Source organism: Triticum aestivum, chromosome 5B (assembly GCF_018294505.1).
Source record: "Triticum aestivum cultivar Chinese Spring chromosome 5B, IWGSC CS RefSeq v2.1, whole genome shotgun sequence".
Lineage (NCBI taxonomy): Eukaryota > Viridiplantae > Streptophyta > Magnoliopsida > Poales > Poaceae > Triticum > Triticum aestivum.
In genome coordinates, this window is record NC_057807.1 from 385,772,013 (window position 1) to 385,797,296 (window position 25,284).

A 25,284-nucleotide genomic window follows, 5' to 3' on the forward strand; every position below is an offset into this window, starting at 1 on the left:
GAAACCAACCCTATCTCTTGTTTCCCCACACATACAGACTCTTAAAACAGCTTATACTCAAGTATTTCGAAATTACATGGGTCTGACCTAGCAGCACCTAGAATAGCCTCTGGACGAAAGTTATGAAGTAGCATCTTGTATATTTCGTCCAAGGCTTCATGCACTCATTATGGTGGCTTCAACGTCCTAAAATCATCACTTGTAACTCCGTTCTTATTCCCCTTGCGCATGTCATCATCTCCATGCTTGTTCTTATTTCAATGTTCATCCTTCTTCAAGTTAGGCCCTTCATTTGTAAGCAAAACAAATGTATCCAATTTAGGCAGCATCATATTCTCATGAACATTAGAATCATTACCAAGAAACGAAAATACCTGATAATTTAATTGGCGTGCGCGAGCTCTAGTAATTGGTCCAGTATATATAGCAGCAGAGACTGTGGGTCTAACAATGGTATTGATGTCCTCATCACAGGGTGCATGGCGTGAACAAATCGACTCTGATGCATTTTCTCTTCCTTGCCGCTGAGACTCACTCGGCCAGTTGTTCCATATTGCTCGCTCCCACTTTTCCATTATATCTTTCTATACACCAATATCTGGCGAACATTTCCTGGGAGCGTCTTCCCAACAAACGCTCAAATTGTCATGCAATTTGAACTGAAGTTGCCATGGCAACTTTACATGCACCCCTGACCCCACAAAAGAGGCAACTTTACATGCTGTTTTAACCAGGACTTGCCATGATCGAAAGAGAAAACTGCCATGTAATGCAGAAAACTGCTAGCTATTTTGTTGTTGTTGCCATCCGCGTGATCTGGATCCAATAGCTGTGTGGGTGTTCCCTGAACCTCCCCAAGGGAAAGTTCCCCATTAACATTTCCCAGCTTTCTTCTCATTTCCCGTACTCCATCATAGAAGATCGCATTCCCGAATAGTTTATTATCAGCAGCCGACAGGCACAGATGCACACATGAATGAATGCCCGGAAGATTTACATTCAGAATGGCAGCCTCCGGCCCTTGTAAATATGCTTTAGCTAGCATTTCATACGTAACTACCTAAAACTATACTGTGTACATGTATATTAGTATATCTGAAATTTAACCCAACTCTTTACCCTGCCTCCTTCCTTCTCCTTTTGGATACAGCAGCCTTGCTTTACTTTCTTTTTTGTTAATAATATATAAATGGCACTAACTACCCTCCCCTAACAGGCTGTTCTTCTTTATACTATGTACAGTTCCAGATCAGGAAGAGAGAGAGGTCAGTTTGCTTTGCTTCTGTGCAAAAAATTCCTCCTTCTTTACCGGTGCCTAACGCTATGCAGATCAGAAGAACAATGCTTCTTCCCATCAGAAGTACTCCTTGTGGAAATGGAAGCGCGTCGACGTCTTGTGGCTCATCTCGTGCGACAGGTTCTTCAGTTCTTTGGCCAGCGTCGGCGCGCCACAGTAGAACACTCCTGCACGAATCACAATGATCCTTGGTGAGCAAGTGAATGTGTGGAGTCGATCGATGGACGTCACTTGATTTTAGGAATATTGTTGCTGATATCAACTGATGCAAGAAAGATCATACCAACTGTTGAATTCGGCTGCTTAGCTGCGATTTTGGTGAAGACTTCCCTCCAGTTTGGCCTGGCAAAGTGTGTCCTCACCTGTCAAGTGCACAGCGGATGTCAGGCAGACATGAAAACACAAGCTAATCATCGGATAGTTTGTGTGTCGGTTCCTCCTTAGAGAAAAGGAGGCTTTCCATTTATTTATATACTCGTGCCTATATGGTGAATATTTGTGATCCATTAACTGTAAGAAAGCAAGTTTACCCTGGTGCCCGACACGATGTCGACACCATGTTTGGCATGGTTTAGAGCTTGGACCATCGACAACAGAGTTGTTCGTGCATCACGCTCCTCGTACACGCTCGTAAGATAATTGTGCAACTCTATGACACCCTGGTTAAGATTGCATGACGAGTAGTTCATCATCAGTAAAGTAAAAAACATTGCTGGGCGATCTGTAAAAGGAAGGCATGCACTCCTACCTTCTTGTCCATTTCGGCAACCTCATTCATCACTCCTTTGAACCATTCAAATGACATGGGCTCGCGAGTAACCCAGTAAAAATGTGCGCGGCTTGTTCTATATGATCTCTTCCTGTTGCTGCTAGCTGTTGAGACACTGAAGCTGTTGGCACTGTCTTCAGACCTACTAGTTTGAGTAGTCTCCATTGCCAAGTCCTAATAGTTACAGAAAATCATGTAATAAGCTTAATCTCAGGGAACTGCCAAAATGCAAACAAAATAGGTTGAAGCAAATACCATCAGCTCATCAGCTAGCTTAATATTGTTAAGTAGGTCCTTTAGAATGCTTATGAACGGTGTTGCTCCAATTCCAAGGCCTACTAGAAGCAGAACATCGTAGTTTCTGAAATCCTGTGCAGGCGCGCCATATGGACCATCAACGAGCAATTTTGGTGCGGGAGTGGGTCTAGGTTCTGCCGCGCCTAACTCGCTGAATGAAGTTCTTCTGTTCATGTGCGGCGAGAAGTAGTTCTCGACAAATATGCGCTTGAGCTCTTGCGTCCAGTCTCCGTTTGTGCGAATGTGAACAGCGAGGTAGTCATCTCCAGGAGCTGAGGTGATGGAGAAAGGATGCCTGAAGAAGAAAAACAGAGCAGAAGCAAGGTGAATTGCTGTGCTAAAAACTAGGCCAAGCAGAGAAACAAAAGAAGGCTATACACACCATTCAAATGGAGAGATCATCGGGCACTGAAGAAAGATATATTGTCCACTCCTATATCGAAATCCGTAGGGCTTTGACATTTGTATTGTCAGTACACTTCCAGGTAGAAGCAATACCTGAGTGAATCAAGTTTCTATAAGAACATGCATGAATATTGTGTGTACATCATGTCCTATATAAATTTCAGAATAACATTTAAAACCCTAAAACCATATAGTAAAATATTATTTGAAACTCATAAATCAGATAATCTTATTAATGCCAGTAGTAATGATTAAACCTTGATTCAGAGACAAAAAAAAAGAAATTTGATACTACATCAGGCAGAGGAGCCCTCAGTGAAGAATAAACTAATGAACAATCAACCCGAAATCGTGGAACTTTTATATAAGGAGGCTGATAGAAAGGGACAGCCAATTTGAAAAGGACAGAAATGCTCAAGTAGAGGCTATATTCCACTGCAGATGATTTTGTTTTAGTAGTGGCAATATCATTTGTATCCCACAAGACCAACACAACATTGACCATTTTTAGAAATTGTTTCCAGATGTTGATGGATCTGTTTTAGTCTTATCACACACCAACCAATCCATTAATAGTAGTGGTGTGTGTGTGAAGGCACTTGGTGCCTGAAGACAAGGTTCATCTGTGCAAAAATTGAGCAGTAGCACACAATTATCATATTAGTGGTGCATCTTCTTTTGATCATTTTTTTTATCGACGGAAGATAGTGCTGGATACTCGCAGCATCTAAGAAATCCGCCCACTTATAATCATCAGGAATATAATTCTGCTACCTACTACTTACCTTGAGGATTTTGACAGGGTGAGCATTCGACCGCAAGGCTCGCAGCATCCTTTCGCCGACATAGAGCAGCAGAGGGACAGAAATGTACATCCATGTCTGAAAACACCAAGAGATCAATCACACCATGTCAGCGGGCTGCTACGATTATCACCAACGCAACACTGAATGCTCCAAACAAGAGCCAGCCGTTGCAATGATTGAGCGTAGTGCAGAAGTCATGGCGGGTTACAAACACCGCTGTTTCCACATGACACTGTTTCTGAGTAGAAATTCGCACATGGTAATGCTCCAAACGAGACTTCGTAGACAATATGTTAGAAGAAAAAATCAAGCCACTCGAGTTGGCAGCTGTCAGATTCCTTGGTGCTTCTAGAATGGCGCGACAGGGTGAGTTTAAAAACCTACGGATATAATATCGCTAGAATTCAGCTTAGCAAACACGTAGGCTTGTACTGTTGCGAGTATAACCACCAAGAACGTGCTGAACATGGGTTTCCTCTCTGACAGCTGAACCTTCTTAGTATTAGTGTGCAAATGGCACTTACCTGCCTGCAGCAAAATCCTACCCCCATGTGTCTCAAACTGGTTAAACGTGCCACTGACTCTCTATCTAGTAGCAGAGAAAAATTCAGAGAAGCACATTGTGAAAAGCATTTGGAGATCGCAAAGTGCATCAGAGAACGCAGCGGGCAGCGGCGGATGGCTCCCACTACAAAAATGCCCAGCGGAAAGGAAAAGAAGGAAAGCAGTTCGTGAGACCCCGTGCCGACTGCTGCTGCCGCGCACACTCCCTCCCATGGATGGATTGCACGGGAAGTTTCACCGTCACGCGATTCGAGGCCTCTCTCTCTGTCTGTGTCTTCTTCTTTTGCCTTTCACTAGCTGCTAGACAGCCTCTTTAATCGGATCCGATCCCTAGAGAGATGCCACCCCCACCCCACCCCATGACCATCCGTCCCCTGCCCTGCCTTTACAACTCAGCCCCTTGGCCCCGGTAGCACGGCAATAATTTTGAAACGCTGCCGCAACCGCACAGCATGTGAGTACGTACAATGTGCCATTCTCGCCTTCATTCACATTGCTCTCAAGTCTCGAGTGGGGGTCACTGGTCACGTAGTACAAGCATACTACCCATTTACAAAGCAAAGCCACCAGGGAAAAAGTACTTAATCTTATCCTAGCCATAATTCAGAGTTGGGTGAGATGGTAATGGGCACCGAGCAAGCCAAAATTAGTGGCGTCCGTAATGGGGGAAAGGTCCGAGGCAGCGTCCACATGTCCATGGACGGAAGTGATGAGGAGTTCGTGGCAAATGTGGAGGGAGGAAAGCGGCACCGGCCGGCCGGTCGGTGCCGTTCGTCGCGTCGTCGCGGCCGGGGGCAGTAGGTGGGCGGGAATATACTATCTTTGAGCGCCATGTGATCTGGGGTCAAAGCTAATGGCGCCTTTGACAATGTGGCGCCCCAGATATGGAGGAAAGGAAGAAAATAAGGAAAAGCAACAGTGTCATACTACTACCACTACTTGTCAGTGCTTGGAGCCAAGGCCAAGGCAGAGTTCATCATCGTAAGCTTAAAGGCTAAGGCAGAGTTGATCATCGATCCATCACTTGCAGATTTGTGATGCTGCGTGGCCTGCCTGCTGACGGTGGATCATTATGTGAGGCGGTGGTAATTGAGATGGTCGTGAGCAGTTTGTGACCGCCTCTCGCTCGCTCGTGCAGGGTGGGGTAGTAAAGTCGTTGGGCTTTAGGATGATGCCTAGTTGTCCATTTATTGGTGATGGATCTGCCCATGTTATTCGGTGATGAATGAATGGATTATGGATGGGAGATTTATTTTGTGGAGTGCTACCACTCCACTCCACTCCACTCCAGTACTGGCAACAGTGCTTCCTTCTGTAAAGCAACTTACGGCTATTCATGGCATTAATAGACAGATCTAATCTATACTCTATCTTGATGATTGGTGTTAGCGATGGTCACCCATTTCAGCACCCAATACAAAACGAAACGCCCTGCCTGCTTGCCTGCTGTAAAGCGATCATGGCTAGATCCACCAGCAAACATAGGACCATGATCAACGAAACTCTTATCTTATCTGCGTTTCCTAACCATGTCTATCATAGTGGTACACATGCGTGATGGTAGGGTAGTACTAGATATCACACCAAGTAGTACTGTAGTATATTATTGGTTCGGGCATGAACTATGCTTCAGTTTCTATGATGAGATGGTGCTCCGGCGACGTCAACATTGCGGAGCTGGCAACACGACCTAGTAGTGCACAAGGAGAGTAGGAGACGGGCGCAGACCGGAATGGCTCGGCAGTCAGCAGCACAGTTGGATCCATTCGTCATGGATCGAGAACCTCAGACTCCTACCGACACACATCAGTGGGCCGTGGCACCGCGCGTCAGCTGCCACACACCTAGTACGTGTGGTACACAGCTACCGTCTCGATCTTCGTCTGCCTACCTCGCACCAAGTCGTCGAACGCGGCCCACATTTATGATCCTAACCGGACAGATTGACCATGCCGACCCCATCGGGGTACATGCACTACAGGGCGGTGCACGGAATAGCTGGGCTGTCATTGCATTGCACGGCTCGCCTCTGGTTTGACCCCGGTGGCCACCGACATCAATACTTAAATCGTCTAGCACCAGTAGTACCCCCACATGCAGGCAGCCACCATGTTCAGACTAACGAGTATTCTCCTTCCGATGAATGGAAAATATATTAGTAATACTTATCTCGGTCACGCCTTCTATTTACTGTTGGAGTCACATCACATGGACGGACTTTTTCGAGGAAGAGGCACGATCCTCTCAACATTCTTATTTCTTTTCTTGGCGCACGGTTCCTGTCACGAGTAACGGCAAGTCGGCAAGGGTTGCTCCGGGTCTGATGGGCGCGTGTAAGGGCGCGCGGGGCAGAGCGTGAGCGAGACGGACCGCGAGAGGAGAGAGCGTGACACGATCGATCGATCCGTTTTCTAGAAGATGGCAACACGTTTCCTCATCATCAGAAATATAAAGTGAAGATGGCAACGTAAAGCACCACTAGGCCGAAGAGAACAGAACCAAACCGCTCGACAACGGCGTTCGCGAATAAAGCGACCGAGCGCGCGCGCACGGGCGGGCAGAGAGCTTTGCGACGGCGCGGACCAGAGCACCGTCGGCCTCGCGAAAGCTACGTATACTTGAATGAATGAAAAAAACATGGGTGGGTACGTACCGTCTTCTCGTACCAGCGGCGGACGAGGAAGAGGAAGTAGCCGTGGGCGAGGAGGAGCAGGTAGACGATGCCGAGGAGGTGGTGGGAGTACCAGAAGGCGTTGAAGCCGGCGAGGCGGTTGAGGGGCGCCGGCAGCCGGGACGCGGACGCCTCCTTCTCGCCCTTGCGGAAAGGGTGGGTGGCCAGGGTGAAGGAGACGGTCATGAGCACCACCATGGCGATGCCCGTCACGCCCTCCACCCCGGAGATGAGCCGCCCGTACGTCGGCTTGGACGCGCCGAACGCGCCCGCCACCAGCCGGTACTCCTCCGGCCCCGACGCGATCACCCGCGGGAAGTCGCACGCCAGATGGTTCCCCGCGTGCAGCGTGATCCCCACCACGATCGCCGTCGCGATCATCTGAAACGGAGTAAACAGACAAAGATTTCTTTTGTTACCACCTGCGCTGCGTTTGGTGCACGTTGCTCGCCACATTCGGTCAGCTCCACTCCGGCGTGCCAATGGCTTGTCAGTCCTTGGACTTTTAGGGCACGACACGACTGACTTCTCTGTTTGGACTCCCGGTTCACTCCCGGTGGGGTAAGGGCGGAGGGATCGGCTGTGCATTTTTGGATTTGGACTGAGACCAAGCACACAGCACGTTAAGCCCGTCCACTGACTACTGTCCACACTCCAGTAGGATCACATAGCTGATAGCTCCATCCATGCCATGGCAGCACTGGGTGGAGTGATAGGAGGACTCGAGCGACCACATGGGTGGCACACATGATCCAGGAGCGCCGGCGTTCCACGTTACGCGCCACGCTCCCCCCGGCTAAACGACGCACCACCGCGCCGCGTCGCCGACGGCGACGGCCAAACCACCCGGCTCGTCAGAGTCGCGGTGACGGTAGCCACCACCAGTCTACCTCAGTTACTAATAACGACTCGAAAGAAGTGATCGGACGGCGAGGAGAGAAGCGTTACAAGCGTACGTACGTACCTTGTGGAAGGTGATGTTGTCGTCGAAGGGGACGAAGAAGCGGGCCCAGGAGGAGCGGAGCCACGTGAGCGTGTTGCGGCAGACGGGGAGGAGGACGAGCGCCATGTTGAGCTTAAGCGTCTCGGCGGCGCCCTTGGCCGTCGGCAGGCAGTACCCCATCACCTGGAACGCCGCCGTCCGCCGGTACTGCACGAACTTCCACACGAACAGCGCCGCCATGGCCGCGAACCACAGCGCCAGCACCCACGCGCGCCGCCAGTTCTCCTCCGCCGCCACGCGCACGTGCGACGCCGCCTTGGCCACGCCGCGGCCCCACCCGCGCCGCCGCTCCCTCATCTCTTCCCCCCACGTCTGCGGGCCGCTGCCGTCGTCGTCCTCTCCCTTGGCCGCGTGCGGCACGGCCCCGCTGGCGCCGACGCCGAGGTTCTGGCTCCACTGCGCGCCGCTCGCCGTGCTCAGCGGCCGGCTGTAGTTCATGTACGTGTCGCGCTGGAGCAGCAGCGTCTCCAGCTGCCACAGCTGAGCGAGCGGCCGAGACAAAAGTCATCACACGTGTCATCGTCCCGAGACCAAAGCTGGTGTACACGTAACGCGTACAATTAAAGTCGTCCAGGTACACGTATTGTACGCACCTCAATGTAGCCGAGGTTCTCCGGGTCGAGCTCCTCCATGATGAGCGACGCGTACTCCTCCGCCTGCTCCTTGAGCTTCGCGAGCTTGTTCGCCGACGCGCTCAGGACGATCAGCTGCTCGGAGAAGACGACCAAAGTTTATTCAATGAGAATTTTTTACTACTTGGGACTTGATGAGTGAAGCAGAAGCAGAAGCAGAAGCAGCAGCGGAGCACGTGAAAGTAACAGCAAAGCCGTGACAGTTACTGCAGCAGTAATTAACTAACTAAGTAGTAACAGCAAGCGTGACTGTAACTGGAGCTGGGCGCCCAGAAGAAGCTTCTAAGCGCTGGTAATGGAGAAATGAACAGCGCAAAAGGAGTCGAGGAAAAGCGTTTAAACAAGTCATCACCTCCTGTACTTCCTCCCTCGTTATCCTCCCGTCCACGTTGGTGTCCACCCTGAATTGAATTTGGGGCAAAACAAGAAGAATGAGCATCGAGAATCTGGGATGCGACGCGAGAGCTTGCATCGGAAGCCGGGAATGGCCGACTAAAGCGGTTGCTTGGGATCCGGTGAAGGGAAATGTATGAGTGGGGAATTCGGTTCCGGTGGTGCTTACATGTCGAAGAAGATCTGGAGCCGCGCGTCGAAGCTCTGATCGGAGATCTGGAGCCAGAAGTCGTAGAGCTCCTCCTTGGTGATCCGCTCGAGGTTCTGCCGCCGCCGCCGCGCCAGCGCGTCGAAGATGCCCTCCGCGAACTCCTTCGAGTCCACCATTCCTGATGATCCACAGGCACGGCCAAGAACATCGTCGCCATTAATAATTGCACAATGGGATGGGGGTACAGAATGCAGTTGTTGCCAAGAAAGGAACAGAGTGGGAGTAGTAATGAACGGAGCGGGGTGGGATGGTGTACCGATGCATTCGCCGAAGTTGTCGCGGGAGAGGAGGCCGTCGTGGGCGAGGGCGTTGAAGCGCTCCTCGACGCGGCGCCAGAGCTCGGCGGCCTCCAGGGAGCCGGTGGTGCGGCTGATGAAGCGGAGGCCCTTGAGCGCGCGCTTGGCGCCGGCGCGCGACCGGTTGACCCGCGCCTGGATGCGGCGGCGCTCGCGGGCCGCCATGGCCGCCTCACGCTGCAGCTCGGCGGGCGTGGGCACGCGCGGCGAGGGCGAGGGCGCGGGGGACGGCGACCGCAGCCACGCGAACTTCTTCCGTATCCGCGAGGACGTCGAGGAGCAGCGGCTGAGGGGGCCGCCGCCCGGCGCCTCCGGCGTGTGCGGCATCGCGGCGGCGCTGTAGAGCGCGGCCCTGGTGGGCGTGACGCTGCGCACCACCATGGACTCCTCGTCGAGCTCCAGCATGACCTCCACCAGGTCCCCCTGGTCGGCGAGGAATGCCGGGAGCATGCCCCCGCCCCCGCTCCCCCCGGCGAAGAACTCGTCCCCATAGGCGGTGGTGAAGGACTCGTTGTCGGAGGTGTCGGTGTTGGTGGTCTGGTCGTCCGCGAGGCACTCCGCGATGCGCCGGTGGCCCGTCCGCCGCGCGTTGCTCCCGCGCGACGGCGTCCACATGGCCGCTCCCCGCGCCCCGCCCCGCGCCCGCCCGCGAGACGTGCAAGAGGAAGAAGGAGGCGAAGCAGAATAAAAATAACCCGGGGCTCTCGGTGGGGGCTGCAATGGTAGTTGCGGTGCGTCCGCCTGTATTATGATACGCAAGCTCAGCTCCCCTCCCCGCCGCGCACCGTGGGCTGGCTCGGCTTGTCGTACGCTCGCGCGCCCGCCGCGGGCCGGTGATCACCTGGCGCGGTGACCACCTCTTTCTCCTTCTATTCCTCTGCAGTACGCATGCACGCGGGCGCGCGCGCGCGGTTTTGCTCGGCTTCGCGGTGCGGTGCGGTGCTCGGCTTTGCTGCTGCCTCGGGCCAACGCTTTATCTTTATACGAAAGGGCGACGCATTTATCTTCCCTTCTGCCCGTTGTTGCGCCGCTCGTCGTCCCCCAGAAACGAGCTGCGGGTGCCACGGGTTTGGCCTGGGGCGAGCGCTGCTGTGCTCGGTGCGGCGGCAACCTGCCTACGCGCGGCTGGGCGGTCGGTGTGGGGTGGGGTGGGGTGGGGTGGAGTGGAGACTGTGGAACGTGGACCGGGCCACTTCCGTCCCGGAATCTCAGATGCTTCCAAATGGGTAAAAATGAAGTGGACAGGAAGGAGGGAGCACCCGACGGCCGCGCCTGGTGACCGTCGACTGTCGCCGTGTGGGATAAACGGGGGAAGATAGGGGGGCCGTTGATTCGGAGGGAGACTGTTGTTGCAACTTTGAATAGTTCACCTAAAAAAACTTTGAACAGTTTGAGTTTTCTTTTTGGCGACGCTACGCGTCCGACGGAAATTTAAAAAGGATCCGCCGCCTTGCTGACGATTGGATTGATACATTAATAACCGGCCGATCTACCAACGCAACGTAAGCAGCCACCCCTTGCAACAAGAGTGGTGTTTCTGCAACAATCTGCTTGTTGCAATTACTCGAGCTGCATTTTTTTATTTTTTACAACAAATATCCTTTTAGAAGATCCACCGCCTCGTGAGCCATTCGATTGTGTGACATGAGCCGTTCAATTCTCTTGTCAAATTTCCGCAACCATGCTCTTGTTGTAAGATCTGCTCTGCTCTGATTTCCCACAACAAGATCTTTGTTGCGAAACCTCATCTTCTATAATTTCCTGCAACAAGACCCATATTGCAAACCCTCTTCTTCTTTAATTTTCTGCAACAAGGTCTTTGCAAAAATTACAATAACATCTTTTGCCGCGTCTAATTTTCCGCAACAATATCTTCTGCCGCGTCTATTTTTCTGCAACAAGATTTGGTTACAAAATTTACAACAGCATCTTCCGTCACGTCTATTTTTCTGCAACAAGATTTGGTTACAAAATTTACAACAGCATCTTTCGTCGCGTCTAATTTTCTGCAACAAGATCCTTGTTGCAGAAATTGCAACAGGACCACATGACGCGTCTAATTTTCTGCAACAAGACCTTTGTTGCAAAAATTGCAACAAATTTGTTGTTGCATATGAGCTCGAGGAGGCCAGAGCCATGCACGTTGGCGCTCCTCCAGGACGACGGGGACATCAAACGGCGAGTGACGATAGAAGCAGCTCCAGAGGCGGCGCGGTGCGGTCCGGCGGCTTCCATCGCAGGCGTAGCCGGCAGGCAGCATCGTGGTGGCCGACTTCAAGCATCTACACACCAGTCTTGGGTTGCCGCACCCTTCACCGGCCATGGAGCGTTTCTCGTCATGGACGAGGTCAATACTTCACTGGAGAGACGCATGGCATGGAGGCATGTTGTGACTACAGAGCTAGATGTAGACGATGAATGAGGGGGAAAGGGAACGGGTGGCTCTCGGTGAAGATAAGAAGGAAAAAAGATACACGGTGATGGCCACATGGGACGCGTGGCGTGAGTCTGAGGCGGCGGATGGAGCGCTATAATCCGTCGGGTGATAGTTATCGTTTCCCTTTCTTTTTGGCATTCTTTTCTTGCAACCGGGTTGAGGGCATCTCCAACGCTGATCCCAAGCTGGACACCGTTTTTGTCCGTGGACAGAAGGGACCTGCCCGTGAACACTGATACTAGAGCCGGGCATCCAACCGTAGCCACAAACGTTCGAAGACATTTCAAACGAAATTTAATGAAAACAAACAAATTTGATGCATGTTTAAACAAACTGGATGATTCTCATTCATACTTGGATAAATTTTACATAAAACCCGATGATTTTCATGTAAGCTGTTGCAAATTCATTACATTTCGACATATTTCAACTAAACTGTACTCTAACCTAGTATAAATGACTGCTGGCATAGGACGGCGAGGACGGTGGCGCCAACTCGTCTTTGGTCACCTCTTGCATTGTCTCGTCCGCAGCGCCGACCTTCGATGAGCTCATCCGTCTGTCGACCTGCCAGCAATGCAATGGCGGCGATCTCCTTCTTCTGTTCGAACGAGAGACTGTCCCCTAGGGTTTTGGAGCTCGAGGAGGCCACAGTGGGTGTGGTCCCAAGAGAAGGTCGGGAGCGGAGGAGGTTGTATGCGGCTATTGCCGGGCCTAGAGTTTAAATAGTAAGCGGATGGCAGGCCGGGCGCAAGGTAGTTAATGGTGGGCGACAGACGGACAAACGGGTGGCACCGGAGCAGGTTCCTCGGCAACCGCACATGTTTAATGGATGGAGTAGACAGATGGGTTGTCGTTTGAACACGAAGAAGGCGCGTGCGCCGGGAAGCAGCATGGGAGGCATTCTCGGTCAGCACGCTGCTTCAATATCAGAGCGACTTGAGAGGTCGCGTCCGCTCTGGGCCGGCATGAATGCGACGTTGACGCACTGGAGCGGCGTTGACCCGCAAAGCCCCATGTTTTGCTTCTGGTTGGCGAGAAAAAATACATCTAGACGGGCCAGCAGACAGATATAGGACCACGTTGAATTGCAAAACACGTCTGGAGTGCGCGATCCGGGCGTATGAGGGCGTTTTGAGGGTCCGTGTTGGAGATGCCCTTACACCCCTTTCTATTAGTTGCTTACTGAAACTATCTCGTATATGATTCCAATAACAAATAGAGTGAAAGATAAGGGTACGGGAAAGAAGAGAAGTGAACTGGGGCATTAACAGGAAACCCGCTGCAAATGCTCGTCGTCAAAACACCTACCATGGAGCCGTTGGGGATCGATGCAGAAATTAAAAAATTTCTACGCATCACCAAGATCAATCTATGGAGAGACTAGCAATGAGAGAGAGGGGAGTGCATCTTCATACCCTTGAAGATCGCAATACGAAAGCGTTGCAAGAACGCGGATGAAGGAGTCGTACTTGTAGCGATTCAGATCGCGGTGGATTTCGATCTAAGCGCCGAACAACGGCACCTCCGCGTTCAACACACGTGCAGCCCGGTGATGTCTCCCACGCCTTAATCCAACAAGGAGGAGGGAGAGGTTGAGGAAGAGAGCTCCAGCAGCAGCACGACGACATGGTGGTGGTGGAGCAGCAGTTCTCCGGCAGGGCTTCGCCAAGCTCATGCGGAAAGGAGAGGTGTTGGGAGAGGGAGGGATGCGCCTTGGATGTGGTGTTGCTGCCCTCCCTCTACCCCTCTATTTATAGGGTGAATGGGGAAGGGGGGCCGGCCCCTCTAGATGAGATTTAGAGGGGGGCCGCGGCCAAGGGGGAGGGGGCTTGCCCCCCCAAGCAAGGGAGGGGGGTGCCCCCTAGGGTCCCCCCCCCAACACTAGGTGCATGGGCCCTAGGGGGGTGGCACCTAGCCCACTTAGGGGCTGGTTCCCTTCCACAAACAGCCCATAAGGCCCTCCGGGGCAGGTGGACCCTCCCGGTGGACCCCCGGAACCCTTCCGGTGGTCCCTGTACAATATCGGTAAACCCCCAAAAACTTCCGGTGACCGTATGATGACTTCCCATATATAAATATTCACCTCCGAACCATTCCGGAACTCCTCGTGATGTCCGGGATCTCATCCGGGACTCCGAACAACATTCAGTAATCACATACAAATCTTCCCTATAACCCTAGCGTCATTGAACCTTAAGTGTGTAGACCCTACGAGTTCGGGAATCATGCAGACATGGCCGAGACAACTCTCCGGCCAATAACCAACAGCGGGATCTGGATACCCATGTTGGCTCCCACATGTTCCACGATGATCTCATCGGATGAACCACGATGTCGAGGATTCAAGAAATCTCGTATACAATTCCCTTTGTCAATCGATACATTACTTGCCCGAGATTCGATCGTTGGTATCCCAATACCTCGTTCAATCTCGTTACCAGCAAGTCACTTTACCCATTCTGTAATGCATGATCCCGTGACTAACCACTTAGTCACATTGAGCTCATTATGATGATGCATTACTGAGTAGGCCCGAAGATACCTCTCCGTCATACGGAGTGACAAATCCAAGTCTCGATTCGTGCCAACCCAATAGATACTTTCGGAGATACCTGTAGTGCACCTTTATAGTCACCCAGTTACGTTATGATGTTTGGTACACCCAAAGCACTCCTACGGTATCAGGGAGTTACACAATCTCATGGTCTAAGGAAATGATACTTGACATTAGAAAAGCTTTAGCAAACGAACTACACGATCTTGTGCTATGCTTAGGATTGGGTCTTGTCCATCACATCATTCTCCTAATGATGTGATCTTGTTATCAATGACATCCAATGTCCATAGTCAGGAAACCATGACCATCTGTTGATCAACAAGCTAGTCAACTAGAGGCTCACTAGGGACATGTTGTGGTCTATATATTCACACATGTATCACGGTTTTCGATTAATACAATTATAGCATGAATAGTAGACAATTATCATGAACAAGGAAATATAATAATAACCATTTTATTATTGCCTCTAGGGCATATTTCCAACAGTCTCCCACTTGCACTAGAGTCAATAATCTAGTTACACTGTGATGAATCGAACACCCATAGAGTTCTGGTGTTGATCATGTTTTGCTCGCGGAAGAGGTTTAGTCAACGGATCTACGACATTCAGATCCGTATGCACTTTGCAAATATCTATGTATCCATCTTGAACATTTTCACGAATGGAGTTGAAGTGACGCGTGATGTGCCTGGTCTTCTTGTGAAACCTGGGCTCCTTGGCAAGGGCAATAGCTCCAGTGTTGTCAAAGAAGAGAGTCATCGGGCCCGACGCATTGGGAATAACTCCTAGGTCGGTAATGAACTCCTTCATCCAGATTGCTTCATGTGCTGCCTCTGAGGCTTCACATGTAGATCCCGCCATGATGCTTTGCTTGCTACTGCACCAGCTTACTGCCCCACCATTTAAAATATACACGTATCCGGTTTGTGACTTGGAGTAATCCAGATCTGTGTCGAATCTAGCATCGATGTAACCCTTTACGGCGAGCTCTTCGTCACCTCCATAAACGAGAAACATATCCTTAGTCCTTTTCAGGTACTTCAGGATATTCTTGACCGCTGTCCAGTGTTCCATGCGGGATTACTTTAGTACCTTGCTACCAAACTTACGGCAAGGTTTACATTAGGTCTGGTACACAGCATGGCATACATAATAGACCCTATGGCCGAGGCATAGGGGATGACACTCATCTTTTCTCTATCTTCTGCCGAGGTCGGGCATTGAGCCGAACTCAATTTCACACCTTGCAATACAGGCAAGAACCCCTTCTTGGACTGATCCATATTGAACTTCTTCAATATCTTATCAAGGTATGTGCTTTGTGAAAGACCTATGAGGCATCTCGATCTATCTCTATAGATCTTGATGCCTAATTTGTAAGCAGCTTCTCCAAGGTCCTTCATTAAAAAACACTTATTCAAGTAGGCCTTTATGCTGTCCAAAAGTTCTATATCATTTCCCATAAATAGTATGTCATCCACATATAATATGAGAAATGCTACAGAGCTCCCACTCACTTTCTTGTAAACGCAGGCTTCTCCATAAGTCTGCATAAACCCAAACGCTTTGATCATTTCATCAAAGCGAATGTTCCAACTCCGAGATGCTTGCACCAGCTCATAGATGGAGCGCTGGAGCTTGCATACCTTGTTAGCATTCTTAGGATCGACAAAACCTTCCGGCTGCATCATATACAATTCTTCCTTAAGATAGCCGTTAAGGAATGTCGTTTTGACGTCCATTTGCCATATCTCATAATCAAAGAATGCGGCAATTGCTAACATGATTCGAACTGACTTCAGCTTCGCTATGGGTGAGAAGGTCTCATCGTAGACAACCCCTTGAACTTGTCGGTAACCCTTAGCGACAAGCCGAGCTTTATAGATGGTAACATTACCATCCGTGTCCGTCTTCTTCTTAAAGATCCATTTATTTTCTATCGCTCGCCGATCATCGGCCTAGTTTGTCAAAGTCCATACTTTGTTTTCATACATGGATCCTATCTCGGATTGCATGGCTTCAAGCCATTTGTCGGAATCTAGGTCCGCCATCGCTTCTTCATAGTTTGAAGGTTCACTGTTGCCTAACAACATGATTTCCAGGACAGGGTTGCCATACCATTCTGGTGTGGAATGTGTCCTTATGGACCTACGAAGTTCAACAGCAACTTGATCCTAAGTACCTTGATCATCATCATTAACTTCCGCTCTAGTCGGTGCAGGCACCACAGAAACATCTTCCTGTGCTGCGCTACTTTTCGGTTCAAGAGGTAGTACTTCATCGAGTTCTACTTTCCTCCCACTTACTTCTTTCGAGAGAAACTCTTTCTCCAGAAAGGACCCATTCTTGGCAAGAAAGATCTTGCCTTCGGATCTGAGGTAGAAGCTATACCCAATGGTTTCCTTAGGGTATCCTATGAAGACGCATTTTTCCGACTTGGGTTCGAGCTTTTCAGGTTGAAGTTTCTTGACATAAGCATCGCATCCCCAAACTTTTAGAAACGACGGCTTAGGTTTCTTCCCAAACCATAATTCATACGGTGTCATTTCAATGGATTTAGACGGTGCCCTATTTAAAGTGAATGCAGTTGTCTCTAAAGCGTATCCCCAAAATGATAGCGGTAAATCGGTAAAAGACATCATAGATCGCACCATATCCAATAGAGTGCGATTACGACATTCGGACACACTGTTGCACTGAGGTGTTCCAGGCGGCGTGAGTTGTGAAACAATTCCACATTTCCTTAAGTGCGTACCAAACTCATGACCTGAATATTCTCCCCCACGATATGATCGTAAGAACTTTATTTTTCTGTCACGTTGATTCTCCACCTCACTCTGAAATTCCTTAAACTTTTCAAATGTCTCAAACTTGTGTTTCGTTAAGTAGACATACCTGTATCTACTTAAGTCATCAGTGAGGGTGAGAACATAACGATAGCCACCACGAGCCTCAACGCTCATTGGACCGCACACATCGGTATGTATGATTCCCAATAAGTTGGTTGGTCGCTCCATTGTTCTGGAGAACGGAGTCTTGGTCATTTTGCCCATGAGGCATGGTTCGCACGTGTCAAATGATTCGTAATCAAGAGACTTCAAAAGTCCATCTGCATGGAGCTTCTTCATGCGTTTGACACCAATGTGACCAAGGCGGCAGTGCCACAAGTATGTGGGACTATCATTATCAACCTTACAACTTTTGGTATTCACACTATGAATATGTGTAACATCACATTCGAGATTCATCAAAAATAAACCATTGACCAGCGGGGCATGACCATAAAACATATCTCTCATATAAATAGAACAATCATTATTCTCGGATTTAAATGAGTAGCCATCTCGCATTAAACGAGATCCAGATACAATGTTCATGCTCAAAGCTAGCACTAAATAACAATTATTGAGGTTTAAAACTAATTCCGTAGGTAAATGTAGAGGTAGCGTGCCTACGGCGATAACATCGACCTTGGAACCATTTCCGATGCGCATCGTCACCTCGTCCTTCGCCAGTCTCCGCTTATTCCGCAGCTCCTGTTTTGAGTTACAAATATGAGCAATCGCATCGGTACCAAATACCCAGGAGCTACTACGAGTACTGGTAAGGTACACATCAATAACATGTATATCACATATACCTTTGGTGTTGCCGGCCTTCTTGTCCGCTAAGTACTTGGGGCAGTTCCGCTTCCAGTGACCGTTTCCCTTGCAATAAAAGCACTCAATCTCAGGTTTGGGTCTGTGCTTTGGCTTCTTCCCGGCAAATGTCTTACCGGGCTAGCGATATGTTACTTGCCCGAGATTCGATCGTCAGTATCTCCATACCTAGTTCAATCTCGTTCCCGACAAGTCTATTTACTCGTTCTGTAATACAAGATCCCGTGACTAACTCATTAGCCACATTACTTGCAAGCTCTTAACAATGTTGTATTACCGAGAGGGCCCAGCGATATATCTCCGCCATATGGTGACAAATCCCAGTCTCGACCCATCCAACCCAATAGACACCTTAAGAGATACCTATAGAGCACCTTTATGATCACTCAGTTATGAAGTGACGTTTGATAGCACACAAGGCATTCCTCTGGTATCCGGGAGTTGCATGATCTCATGGTCTTAGGAATAGATACTTGACATGAATAAAGCTATAGCAAATAAGTAAGCGATATGATCTGTTGCTAAGCTTACGGTTGAGTCTGTCCATCACATCATTCTCCTAATGATGTGATCCCGTTATCAAATAACAACTCATGTATATGGTTAGGAAACCTTAACCATATTTGATCAACGAGCTAGTCTAGTAGAGGCCTACTAGGGACACGGTGTTATTTATGTATTCACACATGTATCTATGTTTCCAATCAATACAATTATATCATGAATAATAAACATTTATCACAAACGGAGAAATATGATAATAACCAATTTATTATTGCCTCTAGGGCATATTTTCAACAAATGTATAAGGGCACCTCAAAAGGCAAATAGGCCTATACTGTTGAATGTTTTTAGCATAGAGATTTTAAGTAACAAAGTAATAGTATCACACTTCAAACATTGAACCTCATAAAACCACTCAAAAAGCCTGAAATGATCATAGCAAACAACATCCCAACAATTCTAATAGAATTCAGCCGTGGAGCCTAACTAGGTTCCATAGAAAATAAGGTAGACTTAATTCCTCAAGATAGAAAGGCCTTGTCAGGTCAGCATTATCATGAGAGGATAGGGTTTCATTAGTAGACCACCAAGATGGATCAACACTAAACAAGCTACCAGGTGCATGACCAATCACGCCTTTGTAAAAGTGAGTAGCATGTGCCAACAAATTTTTAGTCCGCTCAATAAGCAAGTTACCACACTCAAGAGAATGCATAGTATTTCCTTCTTCTGCCATTTGCCATTTGTGGAAAAAATCATTATCATCGTCCCCTTTTAACAACTAACAGTCATGAGATTTTTAGTGCCCAAAAAGCTCCGCTTCAACATATAATACATTTAGTTCCACAAGAATATCAAGTTTTCTCTTGTAAGCCTCACCACATAGGTCGCACGATTCTTCAAGCAGTTCCAATTCTTGGTGTTCAAGTTTTAACATTTTTTCCTCACTTTATCATTAGCAAAACTATTAGATGCCCAACCTTTAAAATACTTCTCAATTATTTTACGTATGATATTTAAAATGTCCAGAGGATCAGAAGTGTAAACTGGACCAAACACTAGCCACAAAGGGGAGAAAATCATCATTGCTTAACCAAGCAACATCAAACTTGAAACACCTATTGCTAGGAGCTCTAGATGGAGCTAAACCACAATCAAACAATAGGGGATTGTGGTCATACATATCTTTAACCAATTTTTTCACAGAAGCCAAAGGATATATGTTCTCTCACTCAGCCGAAAATGAGGACTCTCTCCAACTTCTCAAGAGTGGGATTTTCTTGTTTATTAGACCAGGTAAAACAACCACCAGACATGTGAATATCTCTCAATCCCACTAAGTGAATAAAAGAATTAAACACATAAAAAAAGTTGGACAAGGTATTTTGTTTGCTCTTTTCCCCGCGGTGCCTGAGAATAGTAAAATCCCCACCTATTAAGTAAGGAGAACTAATCTTCACCTAATAATAAAGAAAATTAGGTTTCTGGTCGTCCGTCATGGCATTTTGTAGAAAAGTCCCTCTATTTCAGAGAATTCAACACACAGTCTTGTTTTAAGTAAGAACGAATCGTTTTTTTTGTATTTTACACAAAAGCCCTTGTGTTTTCTTGAAATCAACCCACCGTCCGGATTTAAGTCACACCCGAACCGTTCTTTTACATTAAAAAAAACCTAACCTTTTGGGTAATTTATCTGCGCATCATATTTAAGTTAAACAAATGCTTTTCTAAATCATTCATATCTTTTAAACCGTAACTCCGATTTGAACATGTTATATATGAAATTTGATTAGAAAAATATGTAAAATATGAATGTGAGATTAATTTTACCTGTTAGGTATTTTTAAATATTATTTAGGAAGATATTTAAGTCAAACAAATGATTTTCTAAATTATCCATATCTTTTAGACCGTAACTCCGATTTTAATATGTTATATATGAAATTTGATTAGAAAATGTGTGGAATCTGAATATGATATTAATTTTCACCTGTTAAATATTTTTTAAATATTTTTTTGGAAGCAAACATATAATTTATAGCGCATGATCCATTTTTTCGTACCGGCGGCGATCCTGATTGCAAATAAATACCACACTATAACCATATAGGAAAAAAAGCATCGATAACAACACATGCATACCTCTGAAAAACGTGCCAAGGGAAAACTACAAATTTCTCATCGCGAGAGTGAGAGAAAGCGAGAGAGAAAGGGAGAGAGAGGCGCCTTAGGATTAAGCATATTCAAACACGTTTTGTTTTGTGTGAACGCTGAGGCCATCGCCGACGAGGGTGAGAAGGAGGATAAGCGGCAACACAAATATGATGCCTCGCTAAAATAAAGAAGATGAACATATTGTGGTATTGAGTGATGGTTGTTGGGTTAAGAGCGTGCGTTATGTTTTTTCTCCCGTTGCAACGCACGGGCTCTTTTACCACAAACAATATCAATCACCTCTAGCTTCTCACGCCTTAAACCACACAGAATGCCCCCATACGTACCATTGGAAGTAACCCATTCCCACTTAAAATCCATAGCAGGATCAAACTTTCTAAAGAAGGCCGGTTTATAAGTTTTCTTCATGGTTTCTTGGAGACCAATAAAATCAACATTTTGGGCATTGATAATGTCAGTGAGGCAGGAAGTCATGCCTTTTCCGCCCTTTACAATTCCAAAATAACCCTATCATTGATAATGACTAAAGAGATCTTTTGCTCTAGTAGGTCTACCGGGGGCAGGGTAGACCTACCTTTTCTTTTGGCATGGATTTGGATTTTTAACGAATGGTAAAACTAACTAGTAAACCAACCGGGAGTAACACCCCTGGCATTTTTATTGAGAAGAACTGTGTAAACATTTTTGTTAGTTGCCGTGGATTCGGCGGTTGCTCAAGGGAAGATGTCTAAATCTTGTACTACCTCCGTCCTGGTTTATAGTTTACCTTTGTAGTTTGTGCCAAATTTTGACTAAAGATTGAACTAACAAAATGTTAATGCATGTCAAGAAAAATTATTTCATTGGATTCGTATTTGAACATAGTTTTCAAAAATATAATGTTTGATGATATGCGTGAACATTTTGTTAGTTTAATTTATGGTCAAAATTTGACACGAAATACAATAAAGACCGATAAACCCGGACGCAGGTAAGTAGTAATGAAGGAGTCAGCTACTGGAGTTTTAATGATGGCGTCATTTGTTTCTCTGGGATTGAGATAGACATCGCCCCTATCAGCAGACGCATTGATATTTTTGTCCTCTGGCCAACTTCTCCTCCGGTAAGCTGATCATACGTCGCCGATGCCACCATCCTTCTCCACATTCGGTGGCGTCTCTTGCATCCTCATCTCCTATTTCCCTGCACCCGCCTTTGATGATAGGAGCCGCTGGCTCCGCCATATCAAAGAACAATATTTTCTCACACAGTGTCATTTGTATAGACGTTGAGGTAGGTATTTAAAGCCTGTTAATATACCTAACGTACTGCCAGCAACCTTAGGATGAGAAGCTAACCTCTTGTATGGGGAGCATATGTCAAACCTTGCCGGGTTAAGTGCCGGATTAAGATTAAGCTGTTGCTCTCGAGGGAAAAAGAGACGGATGATAATTTTCAATAAATACAGTCAACAACCGGGTGGTATGATGTATGGTGCCGTACTTCGTCTTGTGTACGTCGCCGGAAATGACACCAAGAATATATTGTTATTCCGTCAACGAAATTGCTGTGCGTACGACTTCGTATGTACGACTCACGCCTGACCCAGTGATCCAACGATTGCTGTTGATGCATAGATTTGATCGAAGGGTGATTGAGCAAAGTCGTACAACATCGCACAAAAATTCATCGTACGCCTAGCACTGCTCTTCCGTCAATCACCATCGTTTATTTTCGTAGCAAATGCAATGGAAAAGAAGGTAGCCTGGTTCGAAAATACAACCTCTACTAAAATGTAAGGAGATTTTTTGGTTTTGCATAGGACTTAATTAGAAAACGTCTTACATTTTGTCACGAAGTGAGTAGAACTTTTTACTCGCTATTACTTCTTGCGTGCATCAATTATTGACTGATGGTATACTAGCAAAGTGCTGAATGTGGCCGGTGTAATGTACGGACGCCCGGACCAGAGGGTAAGGAACTCTCAGGTTAGACTCGTCATAATGCTGACTCGTAAATCTGAATTGGTAGCCTGAGCATTGTGAACAATAACTACTCCCAGGAGTAACAAGAAACCATGTGGACGGAGGAACCATTCGAGTGCCTAGCGTGGGCCGGCAGTTTGTAGCACCGGTTCCGAGTTTCAGTGTCACTGTCAGCAGTAAGAGGGGCCCTTTTTCCCTTATACTATGATTGTGATATGAAGCTGACCCAGACTGATGAGTGATCACTGTGTCTGATAGAGTACTACTTTTTGTCATGCAAATGGATGTCATTTTGTCCCTTGCAGCCTGGAATGGCATCGTTTTGATCAGAATCCATACAGAGGTTGGTGGGTAAATGTTTTGTTTGTACTGGAAAAGGACAGTAAGAATTAAAGAAAAGGTAAAGCATGCATGGAATTGACGTGAAGGAAAGCAAGCGCCGTGAGGGCTAGGGTTGGTAGCCGGTGAAAAGTTGGCCACTGAACTGAATGCGCCGTGTAAAACACGGCTGCCAACGTAGATCACATTCTGTCAAAAGTTAATAGACAGATGGCCGCTCCCGTCCCCCTCCCTCCTTGTGTCGCCGCAGAGCGCCTCCTCTCCATGCAAAACTTGCTTCGCAACCGCCGATCGATTTAATTGGTCGCGGTTGTTCACGCGATTCCTCAGCGTACAGTACGTTATCTAGAAGGCTCATGCAGCAGCTAGCAGCAGCTGGTCTTCACTTGCAAGCTAAAATTGCAGAGCTTTAGCTTGTTGCACCATTCCCTCGCGCAAAAAAAAGAAAAAGTTGCACCATCGGCACGGAAGATCAGATCTTGTGCGGTACTGTCAAGGACAGGGGGTTTGATTAATTAAAGATCGTCAATGAATCGGGAACAGTCAGGGGCGGTACATTAGTTGGGCAGTAGAGATTCGGGGAGTACAGAGGGTCGTACGTCATACACCGTACCATTGCTGTTTCGCGTCAACGCCGTAGTTGGCACGGCGGCGACAGGCCGACCGGAGAACAAAAATTCGTGGCCGGAAACCAGCGCCATGGCCTTTTCGGGGCCGACTCAGGCGTAGTGGCATCCTGCTCTGGTCTTGCTTGCCTTGGAGTCAAGTCTAGCCGTGTCTAGCTTTGCTGGATGGTGGTGCACGCACTAGTTAGTTTGGAGCCGACCCAAGCATGCCGTTAACTGAATTTTGTTCTTGCACACCCTTTTGCGTCACACTGGATCAACGAAAATCGGCTTGGTGCAGGCTCTTTTGATTCATATCAACACTACACCATAAGTTGAACAATACATTTTTGTTGAAACACACCAAAAAGGTTTTCACCGGCTATATAGATAAAGCACGAAACACAAATACATTTCTTTTTTCACCCGCAGAAAGACAAAACAAGAATGCACGGCTGAACGACTACATGGTTGGGAAGAAGCCCTCAGAGAAACAAAAATTAGGAAAAACAAACAACATACATCGGCAGAATGACGGCATCACTCAGCAAGAAAATAGGAGGACCTAAATACTACAACACAACACGACTAACACCACTTGAGTTTCATGGCCACGCCCTCGAGAGGGAAACGACACAAAGCGTCGTCGTCGCAGCGTCCGGCGAAGTGGACAAAGGTATTCACCTAGAACCGTAACATGGAAGCAAAACCACGACAACATCCTCAAGGGAAAGCGGCATCACAGGGCGTCAACATCGTCAGTGCCAGAGCGCAGGGCTTTCACCTGGTAGCTTCCCCATACAATGAAGGAGCCACAAGCCCACCGTTGGTCGCCGTAAGGAAACGTGGACCTCCAGAACCAGCTTTGGGCCCTTCCCCTACCAAAACAAGGCGCCAAGGCCACCCACCACAACACCTCTTGTTGTCCACACGACCAAGAAGCACTGCCATGATCACTACGGAGAACTGCCGGAGAGCCCATCGAGTAGACCGCCACTCGAGGCCGCTGCCTCGGCATCTCAATCTGAACCTCGCGTTGGTGCTATAACACGCAACCTCCATCGCCCAGAGGGGACGCAAATACCTCCCCTCCAACCCTCTGGTCCCATCACTCGGCTGGTCGAAGGGGGGCCATAGCCGGGTAAGACCATTGCCACGGCTGCCCAACAAGCAAGCACTGGACTGCATGAGGGGAAAATGCCCATCATGTGGAAGGGGAGGGTTGTCCCGCCCTCGCACATTGGCTCGCACTACCGGCCACCTGCCGACCGCACCGCTGGAGGGAGCGGCAACCATCGCCCCGTCAAATCTGACCGTCCAAATCTGAACAGATGGCGGCCTGGGAACCGACAACTTCAGTCGCCGGGTAGTCTCGACAATTTTGACTGCCATTACCTCCGAGTGCCCACACAAGCACTAGCCCCCACCGTAACCAGCAAGGACCTCCAACTCATTGTCAACCCACGACCCCCATGCCCAAGAGGGAGGCAGAGCCCCGGCTGCAGCTACCCATAGTCCACCACACCGCCATTACGAGATATATGTCAATTGCCTCAACGCCGCATTGATATGCCGATTTCATTGATGCTTATAGTCATTTTACATGGATTTATCTTCTTAGGTGCAAGTATGATGTGTTCGATATATTTATTCAATTTCAATCACATGTTGAACGACTTCTCAAGCATAAAAT

General features: G+C 48.1%; 1 protein-coding gene across 3 annotated transcripts; it reads right to left on the minus strand.

Moving 5' to 3' along the window:
* Positions 1-916: 916 nt before the first annotated feature.
* On the minus strand, positions 917-10,371 carry LOC123111988 (respiratory burst oxidase homolog protein E). Of its 3 annotated transcripts, XM_044532877.1 has the most exons (13): positions 9,305-10,362; positions 9,007-9,166; positions 8,797-8,845; positions 8,406-8,519; positions 7,774-8,292; positions 6,792-7,190; positions 3,554-3,649; positions 2,746-2,861; positions 2,322-2,658; positions 2,046-2,240; positions 1,828-1,956; positions 1,581-1,659; positions 917-1,464 (listed from the first exon to the last, which is right to left on the minus strand). In XM_044532877.1, the coding sequence occupies exons 1-13, from the start codon at positions 9,957-9,959 to the stop codon at positions 1,355-1,357; spliced, it is 2,958 nt and encodes a 985-aa protein (XP_044388812.1). In that variant the 5' UTR covers positions 9,960-10,362; the 3' UTR covers positions 917-1,354. The 3 variants fall into 3 exon arrangements, with proteins under 3 accessions (XP_044388812.1, XP_044388811.1, XP_044388813.1); XM_044532876.1 differs by having other exon boundaries at positions 9,007-10,367; XM_044532878.1 differs by lacking the exon at positions 6,792-7,190 and having other exon boundaries at positions 9,007-10,371.
* Positions 10,372-25,284: the final 14,913 nt, after the last annotated feature.

Bases quoted from the DNA above. Each gene is read 5' to 3' on its own strand.
- LOC123111988 (XM_044532876.1), bottom strand. From the start codon at position 9,959: ATGTGGACGCCGTCGCGCGGGAGCAACGCGCGGCGGACGGGCCACCGG. The intron at 3,650-6,791 runs GTACGTACCCAC...TGGTGTTTTCAG, and splicing joins GCCGCTGGTACGAGAAGACG to ACATGGATGTACATTTCTGT. The intron at 2,862-3,553 runs GTAAGTAGTAGG...TGATTCACTCAG, and splicing joins ACCCTGTCAAAATCCTCAAG to GTATTGCTTCTACCTGGAAG.